The 23694-nt window shown below is 51.2% G+C and overlaps 1 protein-coding gene across 3 annotated transcripts in view; it reads left to right on the top strand.

Annotated features, from left to right (window-relative positions):
- Positions 1-22688, top strand: part of Arhgap27 (Rho GTPase activating protein 27) — a 32046-nt gene extending 9358 nt beyond the window's left edge. For 2 of the 3 annotated variants that reach the window (XM_021176305.1, XM_029483435.1), the window contains 15 exons: positions 14048-14467; positions 14797-14979; positions 15166-15246; positions 15338-15421; positions 15691-15758; positions 16054-16144; positions 16554-16658; positions 19094-19192; positions 19824-19929; positions 20054-20176; positions 20249-20347; positions 20533-20610; positions 20702-20836; positions 20925-21030; positions 21141-22688. In XM_021176305.1, the coding sequence (XP_021031964.1) occupies positions 14048-14467; positions 14797-14979; positions 15166-15246; positions 15338-15421; positions 15691-15758; positions 16054-16144; positions 16554-16658; positions 19094-19192; positions 19824-19929; positions 20054-20176; positions 20249-20347; positions 20533-20610; positions 20702-20836; positions 20925-21030; positions 21141-21318 (1956 nt within the window). In that variant the 3' untranslated portion in view covers positions 21319-22688. Of the gene's footprint in view, positions 1-9618; positions 9869-14047; positions 14468-14796; positions 14980-15165; positions 15247-15337; positions 15422-15690; positions 15759-16053; positions 16145-16553; positions 16659-19093; positions 19193-19823; positions 19930-20053; positions 20177-20248; positions 20348-20532; positions 20611-20701; positions 20837-20924; positions 21031-21140 lie in introns of those variants that run through there. The other variant, XM_021176306.2, reaches the window with a different exon arrangement.
- The last annotated feature ends 1006 nt before the right edge of the window (positions 22689-23694 follow it).

Below are 23694 nucleotides of genomic sequence, written 5' to 3'. Positions count from 1 at the left end.
GCCAAGTTTTGCATTTCTTGGTTGGCCTTGTGGTCTTCCCCCATTGTAACTGGCTTCCCTTTTTCTTCTGTCATATTTTCCATTTCATTACTGGCTTCTGCCTCTGCCCTTGCGTCCCAGTCAAATGAGAGTCCTGTAACCCTTCTGATGTTTATGGAACCTGCTAGACTCTGTCCCCGTATGATTTTTCCTTTGCTCTCCTTCACTGGAGAGCTGGCTCTCCTGCCTCTGTCCACTCCATTTATCCTTTCCTCCTTTGTTCCTGTCACTTTGTATTTGTGCACTGGGGAGAATTTCTTCTGAACTTGAACTTGAGCCCACAAGTTTGAACCTGGAGAAGAAAATCTTTTCCTTCGGTGAGTTCAGTCTTATGCGATTTGACTCTCCCGAGAGGTCTTGCTTGTGAGTTCACGTTTTGATTGTATTGATTGGCCCTTCCTTCTGCTTACAGTCTTAAAATTTTTTAATGGAAATTTGTGTGCAGAATTTTTAAAAAATAATATTTTAATATTTATATATGTGGTAACAACCTCACAGGCCCCTCCCTGCTTCGTTGCCTGGCCTCTGTTGGCCACACATCACCACCTACATTCTTTATCTTTCCTAGTTTCATTACACAGACACAAACGAGTATAAATAGGAATTGGGTAACTTCATCTTCCGTGTCTCCAATACAAAGGAAGCTGGAGCCCTGTGTACAGTGTCACGTATCATATTTTTCACCTTTAAAAATGTGTTATTTTATGTGTATTGGTGTTTTATCTGAGTGTGTGTCTGTGCACCACACATGTACAGTGGCCAGAAGAGGGCGATAGATTCCTTGGAACTGGAGTTGCAGGCAGTTGTGAGTCACCCTGTGGGTGCTGGGAATTGAACCCAGGTCCTCTAGAAAAGCAGTCAATGCTCTCAACAGCCATGTCATCTCTCCATCCCGATATTTTGATTTTTAATTGACATAGAAGTCATACATATTTGTATGATCCCATCCATGTATAAAAAGCATAGTGATTATTATAAAGCATATTGATCATCACAGACATTCACATTTGTGTTGGAAACATTCAAAATCCTCTCTGCTTGCTATTGTTAAATGTGTAACTACTTGCTATCCGGCATAGTAGCGCCCTAGCGCTGAAAATCACTCCTCCATCTACCTGAGCCCCTAGACTCACCCACCATTCTTTCCCTGCCCCTGGGACACACCCTTTCCAAGCTCTGGCAGCGGTCCTTTTCTGTTCTATTTCCTCAAAGCTGACACTTAGGTTCCCACATTTAAGTGAGAACACATGCTACATTGTCTCGTGCCTGGCTTATTTCACTTAACCTGGTGCCCCCCAGGTACATTTATGTGGTTATATAGAATTTCACTCTATCCTGGCTGCGTAGTATTCCACTCACTATCCTGGCTGCATAGTATTCCACTGTGCATCTTCTTTATTCATCCACTGATGGAGGATTAGGTTGATTCTGAATGTTGGTTTTTGTGAATGGAGCTACAATGATGGTGGCAGGGCAGATGTCTCCTTAGCATACTGACTTCAGTTCCTTTGGATGTGTGCTCACAGGGAGGTGGCTGCAGCATTTGCAGCTCTGTTTCCAGCTTTTTGAAGAAGCCTCAGGCTGATTTGCATACTGACTGTCCGCCCCGCCTTTTACAACTCCCTGGGGCTGCAGGGGAATTCTGCTTCCCCCACATCTCACTAGGATTTGTTACTTCTTTTTTTTTTCTTTCTAGATTTCAAAATGTGTGTGTCTGTGTGTGTGTCTGTGTGTGTGTGTGTCTGTGTGTGTCTGTGTGTGTCTGTGTGTGTCTGTGTGAGTTTATGTGTACCATGTGCATGCAGAGGCCAGCAGAGGGCGTCAGAGGCCCTGCAACTGGAGTTCTATGCAGTTAACTGTGAGCTGCTCAGTGTGGAGGAGATGGGAACCAACCCTGGATCCTCTGCAAGAGCAGGGCAGCTCTTCGCTGCTGAACCATCTCTCCGGCCACTATTTATTACTTCTAGTTTTACAAATTTTCTTTTTTTTTTAAGATTTATTTATTGTTATACATAAGTACACTGTAGCTATCTTCAGACACCAGAAGAGGGTGTCAGATCTCATTATGGGTGGTTGTGAGCCACCATGTGATTGCTGGGATTTGAACTCAGGACCTTTGGAAGAACAGTCGATGCTCTTACCTGCTGAGCCATCTCACCAGCCCCACAAATTTTCTTTTTAACCTTTTTTTTTTTCAGTGCTGGAAATCAACCCTGTCTTATAGTTTTGTTTTTTTGGGGTGTTTTGTTTTGTTTTTGGTAAACCAAACACAGTATTATGTGCTTGTATCTGCAAAAGTCTGGAGACTGAAGCAAGGGGACCATTTGAACCCAGGAACTTGAGAACAGTCTGAACAACATAATAGGACTTGGGCAGGCGCGATGCACACCCTTAATCTCAGCACTCTGAGGGCAGAGGCAGGTGGATCTCGGCGTTTGAGACCATGCAATGAGACCCTTTCCCAAAACAAAAGACCCTGTCTTAATTTAAAAAGAAAAGTTTTCCTTAATCACATTTATGTAAGTCCAGCAGGTTAGTACCCATTTGCAGTCTCTGCACTTGAGAGACTGAAGCAGGAGGATTGAAAATTGGAGGGTAAATTGGCAACTTAGGACTGGAGAGATGGCTCAGTGGTTAAGAGCACTGACTGCTCTTCCAATGTCCTGATTTCAATTCCCAGCAAACACGTGGTGGCCCACAACCATCTGTAATGGGATCTGATTCCCTCTTCTGGTGTGTCTGAAGACAGCAACAATGTACTACTCACATACATAAAATAATAAATAAATCTTAAAAAAAAAAAGACCCAGTCTAAAAATAAAAACGAGCTAGAATTCATCCGAGCGGCAGAGCCCTTGCCTGGTCTCCAAGAAGCCTTGGGCTCAAGACCAAGTGCCACGAAAGATAAAATAAAATATTGAGTGTGTTGTTTGTTTTGTGGCTTTTAAATTCTGCCCCTTTATTACAGACTTGGTTAAACTGTTACAAATGTGCTAAGATTTTATGTGCATATACCATGTCACGTGTCACTTACCATGGGGACACTTCTGAGAGATGCAGTGTTAGGTGATTTCATTGTCTTGTGGGTGTCATTGGGTGTGCTGGACCAAACCTAGATGACAAACAGGTCAGTCACTCGGCAAGACTTTCTGATGTGGTCAAGGGATGTGGTCAACAGATTTTTTTTTTTTCTCTCTGCGTAGCCCTGACTGTCCTGGAACTCACTCTGTAGAACAGGCTGGCCTCAAACTCAAGGAGATCCATGCAGATCCATTCGAGTGGTGAGATTAAAGGTGTGGCTCACCACGCCCCTGGGAAGCAGGTGTTCAAGGCTGCTGGCCATCACAGCAAAGTCTCTGTTCTCAGTAGAAGGTGGGAACCCCGGTTATGATGGAGCTCGGATGCATGTGCTGTACAGTTGACCCAGCGGCTGTGCTATATATAACCTTACACAGCTGCCAGTGCTGGATTAGTTTGCCACAGCACCACCAGGAGCTCTGACTACTGCACTGCACTGCCACTTCCCAATAGTGCCAGTGTTACTCAGGAATAAGAGTGTTTTTGCTTAATAGAAATGAAAGAAAAAGAAATCCACTCCAACTCCATAAAAATCATTATCGTTGGTGGTTGTTAACCAAAACCTCCATCATGTACAGCTGTGTGGGTGTGGGTGTGTACACATGTGCGCATGCATTAAAACTTTCAGAGTTTTTCTTTTCTTCTTCTTTGGAGTTGTTGTTGTTGTTGTTGTTGTTGTTGTTGTTGTTGTTGTTGTTCTTCTTCTTCTTCTTCTTCTTCTTCTTCTTCTTCTTCTTCTTCTTCTTCTTTCCTTCTCCCTCTCCCTCTCCCTCTCCCTGTTCCTCTCCCTCTCCCTCCCCCTTTCCTTCTCCTCCTTTTCCTCCCCACCTCCCACTTCCCCTCCTCCTTTTTCCTTTTTTCCCCATCAATTTCTGCCCCAGTCTCTCCAGTGCCAAGATTAGAAGACACAAGGATGTAAACCATCATGCCTTTTTAAATTGTTGTTTTTATTTATCATTTAATTATTGTTATTCTCGAGTCCCATCATGTAGCTCAGGCTAGCCTTAACCTTGTGGCAGTCCTCTGCCTCAGTCTCTTGAGTGCTATATGACAGGAATGAACCACCAAGCCTGGCTACTGGTCAGTATCTATTTTTTATGGCATTTATTTATTTATTTATTTATTATCTTTAATCCTGGGGCTGGCAAGATGGCTCAGCAGTCGAGAGCACTAGCTGCTCTTGGAGGAGGGAAATACAGGTTACTTCCCAGCACCCACGTGGTGGAGAACAGCAACCTGTAACTCTGGCTCCAGAGAGAGCTGGCACCCTCTTCTGGCCTTGGTGGGCACTGCACATATGTAGTATACATAAACTCACACAGGTACACACACATACACATAAAATAAAAATAAATGAAAAATTTAAAAAAAACCAACCCTTTAATCCTTTGAAGGTTTATCCCTGTGAGCAGAGTGAGTGAGAGGTAGATTTCCCACACATGTTTTTCTTTTTTTTTTTTTTAAATTTTCTATCTACACGGCAGCTCCTTGTTCCCTGGCCTTTCATTGAGCGAATTGTCCCAGCATGCCGTGCCCTTACCTCCCCCACCCCATCCCCATTTCCCAGCAACATTGCCAGCTCCAGCCATGCTGGCTTCTGATAGCAGCAACTGGTTTGATAGTCTCTCCTGTCTCTTCCTAGGAGCTGATCAGTCAGTGGAGCAGATTTTGCATGTCTCCCTTCAGCAGACCTTGGCTGAGCTGAAGGAGTCCCTTTGGCTGGACTGAAGGGCATTCCAGAGTGTGGAAGAAGTGAGGGTCTCTGCCTTTAGGTATCAGGCTGGGCAGGCTTCTATGATCAAAGCCAGAGGTCTTCCTGTTCCCTGCCTTACAGCCTGGAGAGTAGACAGTACCGAGACCACGTATTTGGCTCCTAGGTACTAGAGGCTTGCTAGAGGTCCTGGCTGCCCCAGGGTTCCTGAGGCAGCCTTGCACACAGGCACAACCTTTTATTGAGCCAGATCCTGCCAACCACCTGGCCTGGCCCTGCTTGAATCAGACAGAAGGAGAGCAAGATCTGGGTATGAACCATATGCCTTGGTCCCAGGACCCCCAGCCCTAGACTGCAGACTAAATTGTTCATGAGAGATTGGGAGTCGGAAGAACAAGATGCTTCAACGAGATGCTTCCAGATGAAAAATAACAAGTTGAGTGGTGGGAGCAGTGAGGGTGAGAAACAGTTTTAAAAAGCTTTGAAGGCGGTGAGGCACGGTATAATCCCAGGACTCACAAGGAGAGGACCAGGGGTGTCTTAGTCAGCATTTCTATTGCTGTGATGAAACACCAAAAGCAATGTGGAGGGGAAAGGATTTCTTTGGCGTACACTTCCATATTGCTGCTCATCTTTGAAGGAAGTCAGGACAGGAACGTAGAGGCAGGAGCCCATGCAGAAGCTGTGGAGGGGTGCTGCTTACTGGCTTGCTCCTCGTGGCTTGCTCAGCCTGCTTCACAACATGAAGAACTGTATTCTTCATGGGTCAAAGTATTTTCTAATTGAGGTTCCCTCCTCCCAGGTGACTTTAGTGCGTGTCAAGGTGACCTAAACTATCCAGCACCAAGAGTTTGAGGCCAATCTGGGCTATACAGTGAGTCAGGCCAGCCTGGACTATATTGCTAGACACTGTCCTTAAATAAATAAATACAAGCAAATGAAAGGGTTGCAGCAGTGGGACAAAGGGCTGAATGAGTGATCGGACTCAGCATCTCACACATGGGAAGTACTCCACCACCGAGCTCCACCCCAGCTCCGCTCCCTTGTATTTCCTTTTCTCCTTCTGCATGGGTGCGTGTAGGTGAATTCTCATGTATGTGGGTGGCATGTAGTTGTATTCTCATGTATGTGGATGGTCTGTAATGTTCTCATGTATGTGAGTGGCATGTAGTTGTATTCTCATGTATGTGGATGGTCTGTAATGTTCTCATGTATGTGAGTGGCATGTAGTTGTATTCTCATGTATGTGGATGGCATGTAGTTGTATTCTCATGTATGTGGATGGTGTATAGTTGTAGTCTCATGTATGTGGATGCACAGGTGTGTGCATACAAGTGGAGACCCTAGGCTGAAGTCAGACACCTCCAGGTGGGTCTCAGGTTACTGTTTCTTTGTCAGACCTGGGAAAGGCCTGTCCTTGGCTCCCTTGCTATGATTACAGGTGAGCCACCACACCCACCCAGCTCTTCCCTGGGGTCTGGAGATGTAAACTGCAGTCCTCATGGTTGCACGGCAGATGCTTGCTTTGCCCGCTGAGCCACTTCCCTAGTCCCCCTCTTTCCATTTTGCTTTAAGACGGACCTGGTTAGGAACATAGCTCATTCATCGGTAGAGCACTCGCCCAGCTTTAGAAATGCTCTGGTTCAACCCCGGAGCTTCAGAAACAACACAGAAAACTGGGGATGTAACCCAGTTGGTAAAACGCTTGCCAAGAGTGCATGAGGCCTTGGGCTTGATCCTCAGAACCCCATAAGTCAAGTGTTTAGAAGGAAGGGAAGTGTATGAATCTCTCTCTCTCTCTCTCTCTCTCTCTCTCTCTCTCTCTCTCTCTCTCTNTGTGTGTGTGTGTGTGTTCTGTCTCTGTGTATGTCTATCTGTCTCTGTGTATGTGCATGTCTGTCTGTGTGTGTGTGTGTGCGTGCCCACCTGTGTGTGTGTTGTGTTGTGTGTATGTGTCTTTCTTTCTGTTTCTCTTTCTCTCTGTCACACCCACACACTCACACAAAGGGTAGAGAAACCAAGTTTATAAAGCACCATCAGGACTAGGGTGATTAAAAAAGAGGAGTGGACAGAGGTTGGAAGTGAGGCCTCCATAGCCTGTGAAGGCTTTACAGGCCCAGGTTAGGGAAGCTCGCTTGAACAGAAGGTCCCTGTGCCCTGCATGGAAATGAGAGAAAAGTCTGAGGGGTGTGTGGGTAAAAGGCAGCCCTGGTCACACTTTCTTACTCTGCAGCTTGTCTCCACTGGGCAGCCCAGAAGTTCCTTGATGGGCTCTGCAGGGCTCTCTGCCAGCACCTCTAGTCTGTGCCAGAAAGGAGCCGCACCCAGCTCGCCCACCCAGGAGGAGGAGGCCCAGCAGGCAGCTCCATGAGGTCATCCAGAGGCTGGGGCAGAGTCTGGTGCTTAGGGTGCCCAATTGGAAACCTAGAATCAGAAAAGCAGAAACACACCCAGCTTTCTCCCCAGGGCCCCGTGGGTGTGGGAACCCAGAGGCCAGCTGTACTTTCACAGAAACCAGCCCTGGGGGTGGGGAAGAGGACAGTCCCATGCTATACAGCCAAAGAAACTAGGGCCCAGAAATTCCAGCCAGTGCTCATTGAAACAGAGCCTACCCAGACCCCCACACCTCTGGATATAGTCATTCTGTGTTTATCAAGATAATTCAGCCCCAAACCTATTGTGTTCGGGATTCTGTTGAGGTGGACACCTGCCTGGGACCGCACAGTCACTCCAGATGGTAGTGAAGTGCTCTGCCCAGGGCTGTGCTCTCATACAGCAGTGAGCATGTAGCTCTTCCCATGGCCTGGGTGGACGTGGAGAGATACTCAGTCACTGGCCTACAGAAGGTGTAGTAGGGGAGGGACCCACTGTGTGACAACACTGACATAAAAAGGAACCTACTGTGTGACAACATTGAGATAAAAAGGGACCCACTGTGTGACAACACTGAGATAAAGAGCACAGTCCTTCCTGCTGTCTTTCCACCCAGTCTGGTGGAAAAGAGTGGGCAGGCTTAGAAAGTGAATGGAGGCCTGTTCCTGGCTGAGTGCACTCTCTCTCTCTCTCCCTCTCTCCCTCTGTCCCTCTGTCCCTCTCTCCCTCTCTCCCTCTCTCCCTCTTTCCCTCCCTCCCACCTCTCTTTCTCTTTTGCTTTTCTTTTCTTTTTTTTTTAAAGATTTTATTTATTTATTATATGTAAGTACACTCTAGCTGTCTTCAGACACTCCAGAAGAGGGAGTCAGATCTCGTTACGGATGGTTGTGAGCCACCATGTGGTTGCTGGGATTTGAACTCCGGACCTTCGGAAGAGCAGTCCGGTGCTCTTACCCACTGAGCCATCTCACCAGCCCCCTCTTTTGCTTTTCTTTAGAGATAGATTCTCACTAAATAGCCAAGAAGCTACAATGAACAAATTCCAGGCTACCTTCCAATTTACATCCCTGCCCCAGTCTCCTGAGTGCTGGAATTTCAGGCACGGGCTGTTCTGTGCAGTATGTTTTGGGGGCCTTTATTGTGCCTCTCAATCCAGGGGGCAGGATTTTCCCCTTGCACTGTCCCCTCCCCCTCCCCTTCCTTGGAGGGTTTTGAAGGTGAGGCCTGGAGAGGGAAAGGGGGTGATTGGCAGCTGGTGGTCTGTGAGACAGATGGGGTGATTGGTCTGTGCAGGTGGCTCTGCCCCCTCCTGTTCTCAGCATGGTGTGCTTGTGGGCACCAGCTGTGGTCATCACCTCAGCTTGCTGGGAGAGAAGGTGAGTTAGCCTGAGAGCTAGCATGTACACCCAGAGCAATACTGGCTTCCCGGGAGCCGCCAACTGGGGACCATGTACCCCGGAGATTGGGTTGCTGATAGAGCTCAGACGTGGGTGCTGAAAGGGCAGAGGGCCACAGCGCTTCAGACTGAGTGTTTTAATCCTGCCCTGTCTCTCTGGGGTTTTTGCAATGGGAGAGCAGGCAGGGGTCAGAGTCTACACTGGAAACAAACTGGAGACTCAGAAGCAGGGCCCAGGAAGGAGGCACCTTGGGTAGGGACAGGACAGACAAGATGGTCCCCAGGGACTTGGAGACGCAGCTATAGCTGCTCACCCAGGGCATGCTGGGTCCGCTGTGTGTGGCTGGGATTGGAGTGTGCACCTTAGTGAGGGGATGAAGGGAGGAGAGATCAGAAGAAAGGAGCGGGTTGCTGTCCTCCCTCCTTTCCCTCAGTGGAGGTGAGCAGATTAGAGACGCACTTGGATATAGAGACGGTCTATGGGGTTGGATGTGTGTGGCCACCCAGGAGGAAGAGGGCCAATGTGCCTTGGTAACCAAGTCTGGAGGAGACAGAGCCAGGTGGTCGAGTGGGAAGACAGTGGTGTGGTCGCTGTCCCTTCTGTTCTCTTGGCTGGCAGAGTCTAGACACCAGCTTCCCCATACCACATGTGTCCAAACCCCTTCCTCATCTGAAACGTCTCTCCACAGCCTTCCTCTTTCCCTTCACACCCTCCTGGACCTGCGGCGAGTCCACGGCCACTCACTGTCTGTGTCTGAGCCTCTGTACACTAGGCTAGCCCGAGGTTGAAGCCCTCTCCTCAGGGTTTCTTTCCACCTGTCCCCATCTGAGCCTCATCTTCCACGACACCCATGACTTACACGTGAGCGATTTGGTAGAGGCTGCTCCAAGCTGCGTCTGGGGATGGAATGTAGATCAATCCAACGTGTCACCGGAGCACTGAGCACAGGGGCAGGGGTGCAGGGGGGGGGCAGCCAGTGGAGTCCAGGAAACATGAAAACACCCCCAACCTGCGCCACCCCACACCCATCAGGCAACTTTGTCTCAGGCACTTCCGCAGCCCTGACAGGAAACCAGCCGCAGTCTCAGCCTCCCGCCATCTCGAGGCAGCTTCTTGTTTCCCACTTGCCCTGTGCCACCCCAGAGTTGTGGTCCCGGGCTCCACCCCCCTAAGCTTTCCCAGGCTGCATCCCAGCAACTCAGAGGGGGCCGGGATGGTGGATATGATTTCAAAACTGGTCAGAAGGCAGAGCCGGGCCCTGCGGGCACAGGTAAGTTAGCAGAGCTCAGGAAAGGCTGAGCCTCTGAAGGGGCGGCCTTCTGGGTTTGGAGCCGCAGCGGATCTATGCCTCACTCTTTTAGGAACTGATTGTAAAGCTCAGAACAGGGCATGTTGGGGAAGAGGGGGGTGTTGAGACATTCTTCTCGGAGGCCTTTTCTGGCTAACTTTCCTGTCTGTCCTTAGAAGGACAGGACCATAAAGAAGTGAAGGGGAATCTCTTGGCTCAGTTCTCTGACCTGAAGTGGCGAGGCCTCTTCCTCTTCCCCACTCCTGCACCCAGAGGTTACAACTTAGGAGCCCTTGATGCTATTTTTAGGCTATGGCTGCAAGCGGGTCTCCAGAGTGGGGGCCTGCCATGTTCCCCTGAGAGCACAGTTGAAAGAGCCTCTGCAGCCCCAGCAGCAGTGAGAACCCAGCAGAACCAGCCATGCTAACAGAGGAGAGCTTCCTTAGCCTGCCCCCCCCCCCCCGGGCTGGGGGTGTGGGGAGCTCACAGAGAGCTCTGGAGTTTGAAAGATCATCATGGCTGCAGCTTGCAGACCACCTCAAGGAATGGGGTCTGCCTGCTTGCCTCTTTGAGGGTCCCTCTCTTCCATCCCAAGCAGTTGGTGTCTCTGGGGCAAGCCTGTCTTCTTCCTGCTCCCACCTCGTGATTCTGCATTGTCTCTTCTTGGGTTAGCCCTGTCACTCCAGGGACCTAAACCTCTCTCTCTTTCTTCAGTATCCCCCATACCTGCTGACGTGTCCTATGTTCGAGACCCCTGTTAGCTCCTGTAGCCTGTCAAGCATAAATCCCCGCTCCAAAGAGCCCAGTACCACGTCGTCATCGCCCTATCACCCATGGACCCTTCCAACCCCAGGCCTGGAATAGGCAAGGCCACAGCCCTGGTGTGTCCAACTGTGACGCAGGAAGCACATCTGTCCTCTCTGTCCCCTGTCATTATGGTTTCTGTCCTGTCCCTTGAAATCCCCTGAGTGCTGTGGCTCAAAGCCGCATCCCAGCTATTCCTTTCTCACAATCTGTTCTGTGTGACCGTGCTTATTTCTGGCATTTGCCACAGAATTGACTTGCCTATAAAGCAGTGTCTGAGAAGATCTGCTATGGGCTTCAGGACATTGTTTCACCTGAAGGGGGCCCCTGTGGCACTGGGCACATGGTCCTATGTCGTACTCACAAAGAGATGCATGCCCAGTAGGGACTAGGGAGATGGCCCAGTGGGTAGAGCACTCACTGTGTAACCATGACGCCCAGAGTTTGTATCCCCGATACCCATGTAAAAGCCAGGTGGGCATGGAAGTCTGCCTGTGATCCCAGTGCTGGGGAAGCAGAGACGGGATCTCTAGAGCAAGGTGGCTAGCTGGACTAGCCAAGTCAGTGAGCTCTGGCTTCAAGGGAGAGACCTCGCCTCAATATGTAAGGTGGCATTTATGTGGAGTTAAGTGGAGGAAGGAAGCAGTGTCAACATCAGGCCATACACATAGATGTGTGCACGCATACATACATATACACACTACATATACATGGAAGGAAAGAGAGAGAGAGAGAGAGAGAGAGAGAGCGAGAGAGGGAGGAAGAGAGGAAGGAAGGAAGAGAGAGAGAGAGAGAGAGAGAGAGAGCGAGAGCGAGAGAGAGGAAGGAAGGAAGGAAGGAAGGAAGGAAGGAAGGAAGGAAGGAAGGAAGGAAGGAAGGAAGGAAGGAGGCCAGGTAGGTGGTCAGCCACCCAGCCTCCAAGGCAGCATGCCACTGGACCCGAACAAAGTGATGAGCAGCTTAGATCGCTCTCCAGAGAGCCTGTGACTCGAGGCTCCCCAAGAAGCAAAGTCAGAGTGAGCAGGAAGGGCAGGAGGAAGTCAGGCGAAGGGAAGGCCTCCGGAAAGGCCAGGAAGTGGCTGGGGACCTTCTTCTGGAGAGGCAGGGAGCACCTGGTGCAGCCAAAACACAGGATGCCACATGGGGTTTGGGGTCAGGGAGAAAGGAGAAGTGGGTGGAAGTCTGTCTCCACCATGGGATCCTAAAGGGGTAACGGAGGGGAATTGGTGGGCTCAAGCCCCCTGCATCCCAGGAACAGGCCAACTTGGCAAAACTGAGACCTCCATGTCTCACCAAGCCTCCATTTTTTAAACATTATATTTTATTTATTGATCAGGTGCCCATGTGTGAAGTAAAAAGGTAACTTGGGCAGTCAGTCTTCTCCCTCCACCAAATGGGTGCTGGAGTTCAAACTCAGGCTGCTAGGCCTGGCATCAAGTGCCTTTAACTGCTGAACGTTCTCGCCAGCCTCCGGCTTTGCCATCTCTCTCAGCAGTGCCCGACACTAACACGCCGCACTTACCACACCTGCGTGCACCACACCTGCGTGCGGGCCCTGGAGGCCACTCGCACTAAGCAGGGACTTCAGTCCATTTGTTCTCTGCTGCCTGGCACAGTTCCTGCCACAGAACAGAGTAATCTTTGTAGGATGAGTGACTGGGGTTGGTGGCGGGGTGGTGGTGGGGTGGCGGTAAGATTAATTTATTTGTATGTGTGTGAGTACAAACACTCATGTATGTACATGCACCACGTGTGTGCCTGGTGGCCCAGGAGGTCAGAAGAGGGAGTTGGTTCCGCTTGAGCTGGCGTTAGAGGTTCGTGAGCCGTCGTGGGGGTGCTCGGAACTGAACTCTGGTCCTCTGCAAGAGCCGCAAACGCTCTTAACCACTGAGCCATCTCTCCAGCCCCAAATGAGCGATTTTTATGTTTCTTCCTAGGGAGGAGAGCCAGGTTGAGTAGAACATGCCTCCCTTACACAGGTGTCTCAGCCATGGAGGAGGAACTTTTGTGATGATTATATACATATGTGTGTGTGTGTGTATGTCTGATATATATATATATATATATGTGTGTGTGTGTGTGTGTGTGTGTGTGTCTGATATATATGTGTGTGTGTGTGTATGTATATATATACATATATGTATGTATGTATATATATACATATATATATATATATATTGTGTGTGTGTGTGTTTTAATTACTGTTACAAAAATTGGAAGCTCCAACCTTTTTAAAGGAAAGAGAATTGGACAAATACCTACTTGCCTTTTGTACCTGAGGCCTAGGATTCAATTACCCAGCCCTCCCTCTCCCCCAAGCATAACCCCCATAATCACACTGCCCAGATAGATCCTCTGTCTGCATTTTGTTTGGCTTTGGTCTTTTTGAGACAGGGTCTCATATACCCCAACCTGGCTTCAAACCCCACAGGTAGACAAGGATAACCTTGAACACGTGAGTTTCTGCCTCTGTCTTCTGAGTGACAGAAATGTACTACCTGATTGTGTGCAGTACTTAGAGTCAAACCACAGCCCACCCATATTGCTAATGCTTTTTGAGGTGTACTGTTTGCTAAGAGCATCACGTGTTCTTAGGAAACTATCAGTCCCTGGTGCATTTCTGCTGGCTTGGGTTTGATAATGGTGTTGTCTATCTTTCTAAGGGGCTGGCACTGCTGGGCTGCGTGTGGTGGGGACAGTGGTGGGATCTGGGGAGAGCTGGGTGGACCTGGACACAGACAGGCTGGCTGCAAGGGAACTGAAGGCACTGGATCTGCTGAAGTTCCCGCGTGGACAGGGACAGACCCAGAGACTTCAGTGCAACTAGAGCTTAAAGTTCAAGGCCAGGGGCAGGGAGTGTCAGGAAGGAGAGCCCAAGCCCAGGCAGGTGATGGATGGCCTGAGACTTTGCCCCTCCACCAGCAGGGAAGCAGAAAGTGTGAATCACACAGTGAGCTCTCTTCCGTGACTAACCAGATGAAACCCTAGATGCCCCAGTCCTTTGTGGGGAAAGGGACCACTCCTTGCTTTGAGCCTTAATTCTCCAGCCCAGCCCATCTGGCTGCTCTGCTCTCTCCCATGCTCTCTCGGAACAACCAGAAGACCCCCAAATGAAGCCCACTAAAGACTTGATCCCAGGCCATTGGTCTATTCCTGCTGGCATTTCGCCTAAGTGCAGACTCCTCTGTAAACGCAGAGCTGAGTTCTTGTTATACAATAAACCGACACGCAGCACTTTCAAAGACATGGTTTTTTTCTTTTTGCCACAATTTCTGGGATGATCAAAGCACGCATGTCCATGGCCACACTGTGTGACTCTGGAGTTGCCCTAAAAGTCATTTCCCTCGGCACCCGCAGGTGGACGACCCCCCGGAACCAGTGTATGCCAATGTAGAGAGGCAACCTCGGGCCACGTCGCCTCGCTCAGCTGCAGCTCCTCCTCGGCTCAGCCCAGTGTGGGAGACGCACACAGACACGGGCACTGGGCGCCCCTACTACTACAACCCAGACACGGGCGAGACCACCTGGGAGTCACCCTTTGAAACACCTGAAGGAGCCACCAGCCCGGCTACCTCCCGGGCCTCTGTGGGCAGCGGGGAGAGCCTGGAGACAGAGTGGGGCCAGTACTGGGATGAGGAGAGCCGCAGGGTCTTCTTCTACAACCCCTTGACCGGTGAGACGGCCTGGGAGGACGAGACCGAGGAGCTGGAGGAAGATCACCAGGAACAACTGGAAATGCAGCCCAGCCTGAGCCCGCGAAGCCCCGGGCAGCAGAGGGTGAGGGGGCGGGGCCACCCCAAGTCCACTGATTCCACCTCCTGCTTCTCAGGGATCCGAGGATGGGTGGGACGCTGTATGTGTGGGCAGAGCATTTCTGGACGTCTTTAATCTCTTCTCATGTTAATCAGAAACCAAAGAATGGGGGCAGGCCGCCTCTGAAGTTGCTAATCCCACCTCTTGCTTCTCTGGGATCAGAGAGCAGGGGCAGACCCCTCTCCTAGGGCCCCTGATTTTTTTTTCTTGCTTCTTGGCCCCAAGGACTAGAGAGTAAAGATAGGGGATGCAGGAGACAGAGAACCTCTGACTCCATCTTTTGGTCCCTGCAGCCCCCGACTCCTGAAACAGACTACCCCGAATTACTGGCCAGTTACCCTGAAGAGGATTACTCTCCTGTGGGCTCCTTCAGTGATCCGGGCCCCGCTTCTCCTTTGGTTGCACCCCCTGGCTGGTCCTGTCAAATTACCCCAGACAAGCAGATGCTCTACACCAACCAGTTCACTCAAGAGCAGGTAGGACCTCACTAGTAGACAGACATAGACTGCTTCGCTCTCACTCCCTTCCCGACTTCCCCACTAGGACCTCCCCTCAAATCTAAAGTGAACACCTCGTGCCATTCAACATTAAGTCTGGTGCTCCAGCCCTTAGTCCTACCCTGGGCTCCAGGCTGAGGGCCCTGACCATCCCTGTGTCCACAGTGGGTAAGGTTGGAGGACCAGCACGGGAAGCCATATTTCTACAACCTAGAGGACTCCTCTGTTCAGTGGGAGCTGCCCCAGGTAACCAGCTTGGGAAGGGAGATAGCTGGAGAGGAGTTGGGGGGGTGCGGGGGTTGGACAGAATGATAAGTGATTATGCATCTCTCCCCAGGTCCCGATCCCTGCCCCTCGAAGTGTCCGCAAATCCAGCCAGGATAGCGACACTCCAGCCCAGGCTAGCCCTCCAGAGGAGAAGGTGGGAAGGGGCCATGGAGTCTGGGGTCGGGGATAGGAGCAATATAGTCCTCCTTCTCTGTAAGACCCAGAGTAGAGAGAACAGGAAAGCCCTAGAGTAACCTTGTGCCTACTTCTGTAGGGACATCACCCTCCCTCCTGCAGCTGGGCAGTTGACAGGGTTCAGTGAGCTTAGCCTGTGGGGAGCCTCCAACCAAGGAGACACTAGCTTCTGTCCCTTCCTACTTGCCCCCTCCCTCCTGACTACTCCCTCTCCCCTCATTCTCTTAGATCAAGACTTTGGACAAGGCAGGAGTCCTCCATCGTACCAAGACGGTAGACAAGGGGAAGAGACTTCGGTGAGGGCCTGTCCAGACCCAACCCTAGCAGGGTGGCCCTGGATGATGAAGTTCCCCTAGGCTCCCATATGCCACAGTTACTAATCATGGTAGCATCTCCATACAAGGTCCTGTGAGGAAACGGAATCCTACGGTTCCTTGGCTACCAGCTATCTGGGGGAATCCAGCCCTCTCAAGCCAGTACCCCAAGCTATGTTCTTAAAACTCAATGTCCTAGTGTGTGTTTGGGTCCAGTGAGTCCTCCAGCCCAGGAGCAAATTTAAGCCCTACCCACCGCCACTTCCTCCTTCCTCAGGAAGAAGCACTGGAGCACCTCCTGGACAGTGTTGGAGGGCGGGGTCCTGACCTTCTTCAAAGACTCAAAGACCTCAGCTGCAGGCGGCCTGGTGAGACCCGTCCCTGAGAAGGGGACACCTTCTGCTCTTTTTCTGGTCTTAAAGATGGCTACCCAAGTGTCAAAGGGCAGTGATGGCGGATTCACCCCTGTACGAACACCTCCCACCACTTTAGGCCTGAAGAACTGTCCTTGGGGATGGTCAGCTCCAGTCTGGAGAGCAGGGGGGTTGGGGCCTAGGATCCCTGCTCACAGAATGGGGTTGGTTCCTTCCTGCCCTCCCCTCCTGCTTGCCATCAGGTTCTAGGACAAAGATGCACCAGGGGCCAGAGTGTCAGAACCAGGGGCTTTAGCAAGCCCATCTGGATGGATGCCCTTATAATTTTACTTCTTCCTTCCTTCCTTCCTTCCTTCCTTCCTTCCTTCCTTCCTTCCTTCCTTCCTTCCTTCCTTCCCCACAGAGGCAGCCTTCCAAGCTCTCTACCCCTGAATACACGGTCGAACTGAAGGGGGCCTCTCTCTCCTGGGCCCCCAAAGACAAATCCAGCAAGAAGAATGTGTTAGAGGTGAGTGGTTGGACAGGGAAGGGGGCCTGTGAACCCCACTGCAGACAGGGCTGAGAAATGGGGGCCCGTGGAAAGGAGGGCTGGAGTTACCAAGACTCAAAGACTCATGCCTAATGTTGTCATGCTGTCTGAAGTCCCCAACCTTGCCCCTGAGGGTAAGAAGCAGGTGTCTAGGAGAGAAGGTCACCCCCCAGAACGCTTTCTTCCTCTCAGCCTGAGACCAGGGACTCTGATTCTAGCTGTTCACTGTGATGGGCTGAGCCAGGAGCCTGTTTTCATGGGCCAGAGCCCAGAATCCGGTTTTTATTGGGTCCCCATCAAATAAAGCAGCGACAAGCTGGTCTGGCTTCCTCAGCTGGTAGAACAAGAAGACTCTGCCAAGGTCTCGGTGCCCCACCCTTCAGTGTTCAGGGGTTTGACGGTCCCTAAGAGCTGTGAGGCAGAACACAAGAAAAACACATAGGCAGTGAGGGCTGAGGAGATGGCTTAGTCAGTACTTATCGCACAAGCGGAAGGAGCTGATGATCCCCAGAGCCCATGTGAATGTGCAGTGTGTTGGCACATGCTTGTAATCCCAGGGATGGGAGAGCCTTGCTGCTCAGCCAATCCAACCTAAATGCTGAGTTCCAAGTCAATAGGAGACGCTGTCAAAAAACAAACAAGACCAAAAGTAGACCACATCTGAGGCTGGACTCTGGCCTCCACCTGGCCACATGTACATGTGAGTACACACACACATTCACACACTCACACACACAAACATTCACACACACACTCACACACTCTCGTGCACAAACACATAGGCATACACACACACATACATGTATGCACACACACATGCATTCCTACACTGGTACACATACACGCATGTGTGCACACATACACACACGTGTGTGTGAGCACACAGGCATACACATATACTTTCAGGCACATACACAGGAACACACACATACACACATGCATAGACACATTCACACACATGCATACACACACAGAAATACACACACACATGTACATAATACATACAGGCACAAACATGCACACATACACTCACACACACACACACACACACACACCACAGGCAATGAACTGGTAAATAAATAAATAAATAAATACCTAACAAAAACCAGTAGCCAGCCGCTGGCCAAACAAGTTAGGGATGGTCCAGCCTGGGGAGGAACTAGGGACAGACAGTGAGTAGCAGATGCTCTGGTGCTCACTGAGAAAAAGTTAGGTTCTCCTGGCAGCAAAAGAGAAAAGGGACAGCCATCAGTTTCACAGATCTTTACTGTCTCTTGGAGGGACAGCCATCACTTACACAGACAGATCTTTACTGTGGGGGAGAGGATCCTTTCTCCGTTCCGGGGAATCTAAGCTGTTTCCTGATTCTCGGTTCTTAAAGAGCTTTCTAATGGGTTTCTATGAACCTGGGGTCTAGCGGGACAAGTGTCCTTCTAAAGAGCTCCGCGGAAACTGAGCTGGGACCTTAGGGCTGCTTCAGATAGCGTATTAGGGAGAAGTTCAGAAGCATGGCCAGACATGCTGCCGGGAGCCCTGGTGTTCTGTTTTTACGGTTCTCCAAGCTTTAGTTGGTTCTAGATTTATTTATTTTATATATGTGAATGTTTTGCCTTCATGTATGCATATATGTGTGTGTGCGCGCACACACACGCATGCTCGCACATCACATGTGTGCCTGGTACCCCACAGAAGTCAGAAAGGGGTATTGGGTTCCCTGGAACTGAATGGTTGTCAGCCACCTGGTGGGTGCTAGGAACCAAACCCAGATCTTCTGCAAGAGCAACAAGCTCTCTTCACAGCTGGCTGAGCCACCTCTCCAGCCTCTTAGAGGCTGAAGAGAACCTGAAAGAGGAGAACCAAAGGACAGTTTTCTCTGAGTCTAGAAGTTGTTCCCCTACTGTGTGAACCAGATTCTGCTATCTGCCTCTCTCTGGACCAAAGGGCAAGACTGATGTAGACTTCTAAAGCCAGGCTTTGCAGCTGGCGAAACTCCATAGCCTCCAGGTGTTTGGGATCAGCGAACATCTGCTTCTGCTCCGCCCTGTAGTTTTCCCCATTGCTCTTCCAGCAGCAAGGATCTTCCATAGGAATTTTCTATCATTTGCTTGGGACCTGGGGGGAGGCCTGTTGTGTTCTGTGGCGGGTAGCAATGAGCTCATATAACTATGAGCTGTATGCCCATAAAGTGATTCAACTGTACTGGACCTGTTACCCACAGCATTAAACAAAGAGGAAGAGTTAGGCCTGGCTGTGGCCTTTGCTCTATTAGGCTCTGAGTTGCTTAGGGCAGGGACCTGTCACCTCCCTCTCAGTACACACACACACATACACACACACATACACACACTCTAAGCCTACTCCCAAGGTAGGTCAAGGAATAGGGAACTGACTTGTGTGACTACTTGTCCCTCCAGCTGCGAAGCCGAGATGGCTCAGAGTACCTGATCCAGCACGATTCCGAAGCCATCATCAGCACCTGGCACAAAGCCATTGCCGAAGGCATCTCGGAGCTGGTAGGCAGAGCGGGGAACCTCCAGGGCTGATAGGGAAGGGCTTGAGCTTTTTATGCAGGCCCCTCAACTATGCACAGAGAACCTCATGACACCAGCTCTGGGGCTGGTTTTGCAAGACTCTACAGGAGGGGACAGGAACAACCTGAAGAGACATGTCATTTTGAGGGAGGGAGGGAGGGAACCAGACTCAGGAATTGGGTCTTAGGAACCAGACAGGAATGACAGCTACAACTAGAAGATAAAGCATTAACAGATTGAATCCAAGGGCCTTCTGTCTTCTAGACAAGTGCTTTGCCCTGGAGCCACAGCCCCAGTAGTGCCAATTATGGGTTGTGGGTATAGCTTAGTGACAGAGTGTGACAGAGGGGTTGCCTGGTATGCAAATGGTCCTGAATTTGATCCAGGGCTCTGACAAAATCAACAGCTACTTATATGACAATGGCCTGATAATATCTGTCTCTTAATTCCATATGGGTTAGCACTGGGTACAGATTTCGGTTGTAGGGATCCAGATACAGGAGGTACTGTTGGCATGATCAACAGAGGTCTGGCCTTACAATATGAATTGTAAGTTCATAAGAGGCCCCAGTCCGCCCCAGGCCTTGCTTCTCTGAGGTTGTCTGATTGCCAGTCTGCAGACCTGCTCCAAGGGGAGGAAGGTGAGCCCAGCAGTGCTGAATTCGGGTCCAGTGAGCGCCTCGGAAGCTGGCGGGAGGAGGATGTACGGCAGAACGCAGGTGTGCGATGGGATCAGGTGGGAAGGCGACCAGAAGACTCCCCCACTGGGAGACGGGAAGTGATGCCCTGGTAGGAGTCTAGGGCCATTACTGCCACCTGCTGACTGAGTTCGGTCTGTGACAGCCTCACCCTCGCTTAGCCCCGGAGGCCTGGAAAGCGACTTGAGCAGGGTCCGGCACAAGCTCCGTAAATTCCTACAGAGACGACCCACTCTGCAGTCTTTGCGGGACAAGGGCTACATCAAAGGTACCTGCAGTTCGCCGGGATCCGGGCTCAGGTGGCGCGGGGCAGGGCAGCGCTGACCAACCTCTCCCCCAGACCAGGTGTTTGGATGCGCGCTGGCTCAACTGTGTGAGCGCGAGAGGAGCCCTGTGCCACGCTTCGTGCAGCAATGCATCCGCACCGTCGAGGCCCGGGGTATGTATGCATGCGCAGACAGGCAGCGCCTCGCGACCAGCTTTTAGGGAGCTAAGGGTGGAGACCCCCCTGGGTGAGCACAGGGTCAAGAAGAAGGAGCTGGAAAAACTCCGAGTATGAAAAGCCTGAGTAGAAATCGTTAGGAGCCCCAGTCCTTCCAGGGTCAGCCATTTTCTTTCCCGCAGGGCTGGATATTGATGGGCTGTACCGCATCAGTGGGAACCTGGCCACCATCCAGAAGCTGCGCTATAAGGTGGATCACGGTGAGGCCTTTTTCCAGTCCCTGCCCTGGGGCCTGGAGGCATGAGGGGGTGCTGACTGCTTCTCAATCCCCTGGGCCCTTCCCTGCTGCAGATGAACGCTTGGATTTGGACGACGGGCGCTGGGAAGACGTCCACGTGATCACGGGTGCCCTGAAGCTCTTCTTCCGAGAGCTGCCGGAACCTCTCTTCCCCTTCTCGCACTTCCACCAGTTCATAGCAGCCATTAGTGAGTGGCTTGGGAAGAGAAAGGATGGGGAGGTTGGCCCGCTTTCCTTACAGCCAGCAGACCATCTCTGGTCTCTTCTTTCACTCAGAGCTGCAGGACCCAGCCCAGCGCAGCCGCTGCGTGCGTGACCTGGTGCGCACGCTGCCAGCTCCCAACCAGGACACCCTCCGACTGCTCATCCAGCATCTCTGCCGGTGAGCGAGCCATATTTCCTAGAGCAAAAGAGGAGGGCTAGTCGTGACTGGAGCCCATGTTGAGAGACTCCCCAATCTCTAACCTCTTAATCCCACCAATCCCACTGCAGGGTGATCGAGCATGGCGAGCAGAACCGTATGACTGTGCAGAATGTGGCCATAGTGTTCGGGCCCACGCTGCTGCGGCCTGAGATGGAGGAGGCCAGCATGCCCATGACCATGGTGTTCCAGAACCAGGTGGTGGAACTCATCCTACATCAGTGCGCGGACATCTTCCCACCGCACTGACTGTGGACCGTGGGTTAGCTGGAGGCCGTGAGGCTGGACCTCCTCTGAGGCTCTCCGCTTCCCACCCCCGCTGCACTGTGACTTCAACGCCCCTCCATTCAGAGGGTACAGTGACCCCTGGTGGGCAGTTCATGAAATGTGATTTCTCCCTCTCCATTAGGGCCCTTTCCCTAATTACAGCGCCGCCTATTGTGTGGATGTGAGAACGTGCCTGGGGGAGGGAGGTAAATGTCTTTCTAGTTCCCCCACCACCACCCACCCNCCCACCCAACCCCGGCTGGGAGAGGGGATTTTGGTGAGGGCATTCTGTTTTCCTTAAGCCTGTACCTGTCCAGGCCTTGGTGGAGACCCTGTAGGTCTCGTACTACGCAAGAGGTCATGAAGCAGCTACTGACATTGTCTCTGCTGCCAGGGGAGGACTGACCCTGGCTGCCAGCCCAGGCCACTGACTGCCTCCCTCAGCCTTCCGCTCCAGTGCCACTCTGATGCAGGCCTCCTGAGAACTTTTCCGATGCTTCCCTCTCTCCTTGGGCCACACCCGCTCTCTACAGAAGTTCTTCATACTAACCACATTCCAAACCTGGCAATCTGGGGCTTGCAGAAGTCACAGTACTTCAGGGGTCCATAGGTGGTCTGATTCCCTGCAAAGGCTATCCCCACAGCAAGCCCAGCTTCTAGAAGAGAGTGACGCCCCAGCCCCACTACAGCACAGCCTGTAGGTAGACCAGAATAAATGCTGGAGCAGTTTGTGTAGGTTAGAGGTTGGGGGCCCCCAAAGGCAGCAGGGAACCTACCACAGCTGTTTGAGAGGGAGACAGCATAAATAGAAGCCTCCAGCTGCTGTCTACACCCTGGGTGGGTGCCTACCTGAAGCCCCCAGCCACTGTCTACACCCTGGCTGGCTGGATGCCTACCTGGTACCCACTTGCCATGCAGAGGCCTGTCTGGGAGGTCACAGCCTTAGGCAAACAGTTGAACCTGTATCAGCTGCCCGCTTCCTCCCTCATGCACCTCAGTCTATGGATCTGAGCCCCCAGCTCTACCCACTCCCACTGACTCAACAAACAATAATAGCTAATATTTATTGAGCATTCAGACTATGCCAGCCTTTCCCACAGGCTTCTCCCTTGGTTTCATGCAGTCCATATTTATTGTGGGTCCTCATGTGCCTGGCACTGTGCCCTGGGGCAGGGGTTCTACGCATGCGTTCTGGAGCTTGGGGCTCCCAGTGAGTACGGCTGATGCAGGCCCAGCCCTGATGGTAGCAGGGCACAGAAGAGACAAATGGAGGCCTCTTGCTGTATACCTATATATTTAAAGTCCTAAGGCAAGCTAATGACTAACTGTTAAATAAAATGTTTATTCTCCTACTTTGGCGAATGTACTTTGGTAGTAGCCTGGAAGACTGGATTCTAGCTTAAACACCTTGGACTCTCAGCAGAGCATTGTAGGATGTGGAAAGCTACTCTGGACCTCAGCCTGCCTATATCATCCTGCCTCAGTGTACAGCTGAGGAGGGCCTTGAACTTCTGACCATCCTGCCTCCACCTCTCAAGCACTGACATTGCGTCATCAGGCTCAGCTGATACCTTTCCTTCCTTCCTTCCTTCCTTCCTTCCTTCCTTCCTTCCTTCCTTCCTTCCTTTTCTTTCTTTAAAAGATTGATTGGTTGATCGATTGATTGATTATGTATACAGTGTTCTGTCTGTATGTATGCCCACCGACCACAGGAGGGCACCAGACCTCATAAATGGTTATGAACTACCATATGGTTGTTGGGAATTGAACTCGGGGACCTCTGGAAGAGCAGCCAGTGCTCTTAACCTCTGAGCCAACACTCCAGCCCCTGCCACCTTGTCTTAATTCATTTGCTAACTGAAGGATCGTGGGTTCTACCCTCTCAGAGGCTGTCAAGACAGACAGCGCCATACAAGCATTTCTGTGGCCACATTGGCTCAGAGAGCTGCAGCTGCTATTGTAACCTGCTTAGTCAACAGAAATGTGTTCCTCACAAAGCTGGAGGCGGGATGTTCCTGCTGAGGCTGCAGCACAGTGGGATGAGGTGGGGTGGGGGGACGAGGGCATCTTTGGCTTGCAGGCAGCACTTTCTAGCCACGTTCTTAAAGGGGAGTGGATCTAAAGGTCTGGTCTTGCCAAGGTCAGATCCCAACTTCAATTATGACCTCACTTAAACCTAGTCACTCCCAAAGGCCCCGTTTCCAAACGCCATCACGCTAGGTAGGGCTCGGGCTTCAGTGTGACTTGCAGGGAGCCGTGAGCTTGCATTTGTTGACCTGTGTTTCCATCCTCTTGGGTTGCCAGGTCCCACGGTGACCCTCGCATCTTCTTGTGTCTTTCCCCCACCACCTTCAGCAG

This window comes from Mus caroli, chromosome 11 (genome assembly GCF_900094665.2).
Source record: "Mus caroli chromosome 11, CAROLI_EIJ_v1.1, whole genome shotgun sequence".
Classification (NCBI taxonomy): domain Eukaryota; kingdom Metazoa; phylum Chordata; class Mammalia; order Rodentia; family Muridae; genus Mus; species Mus caroli.
This window is presented reverse-complemented; position numbering and strand designations above follow the sequence as displayed.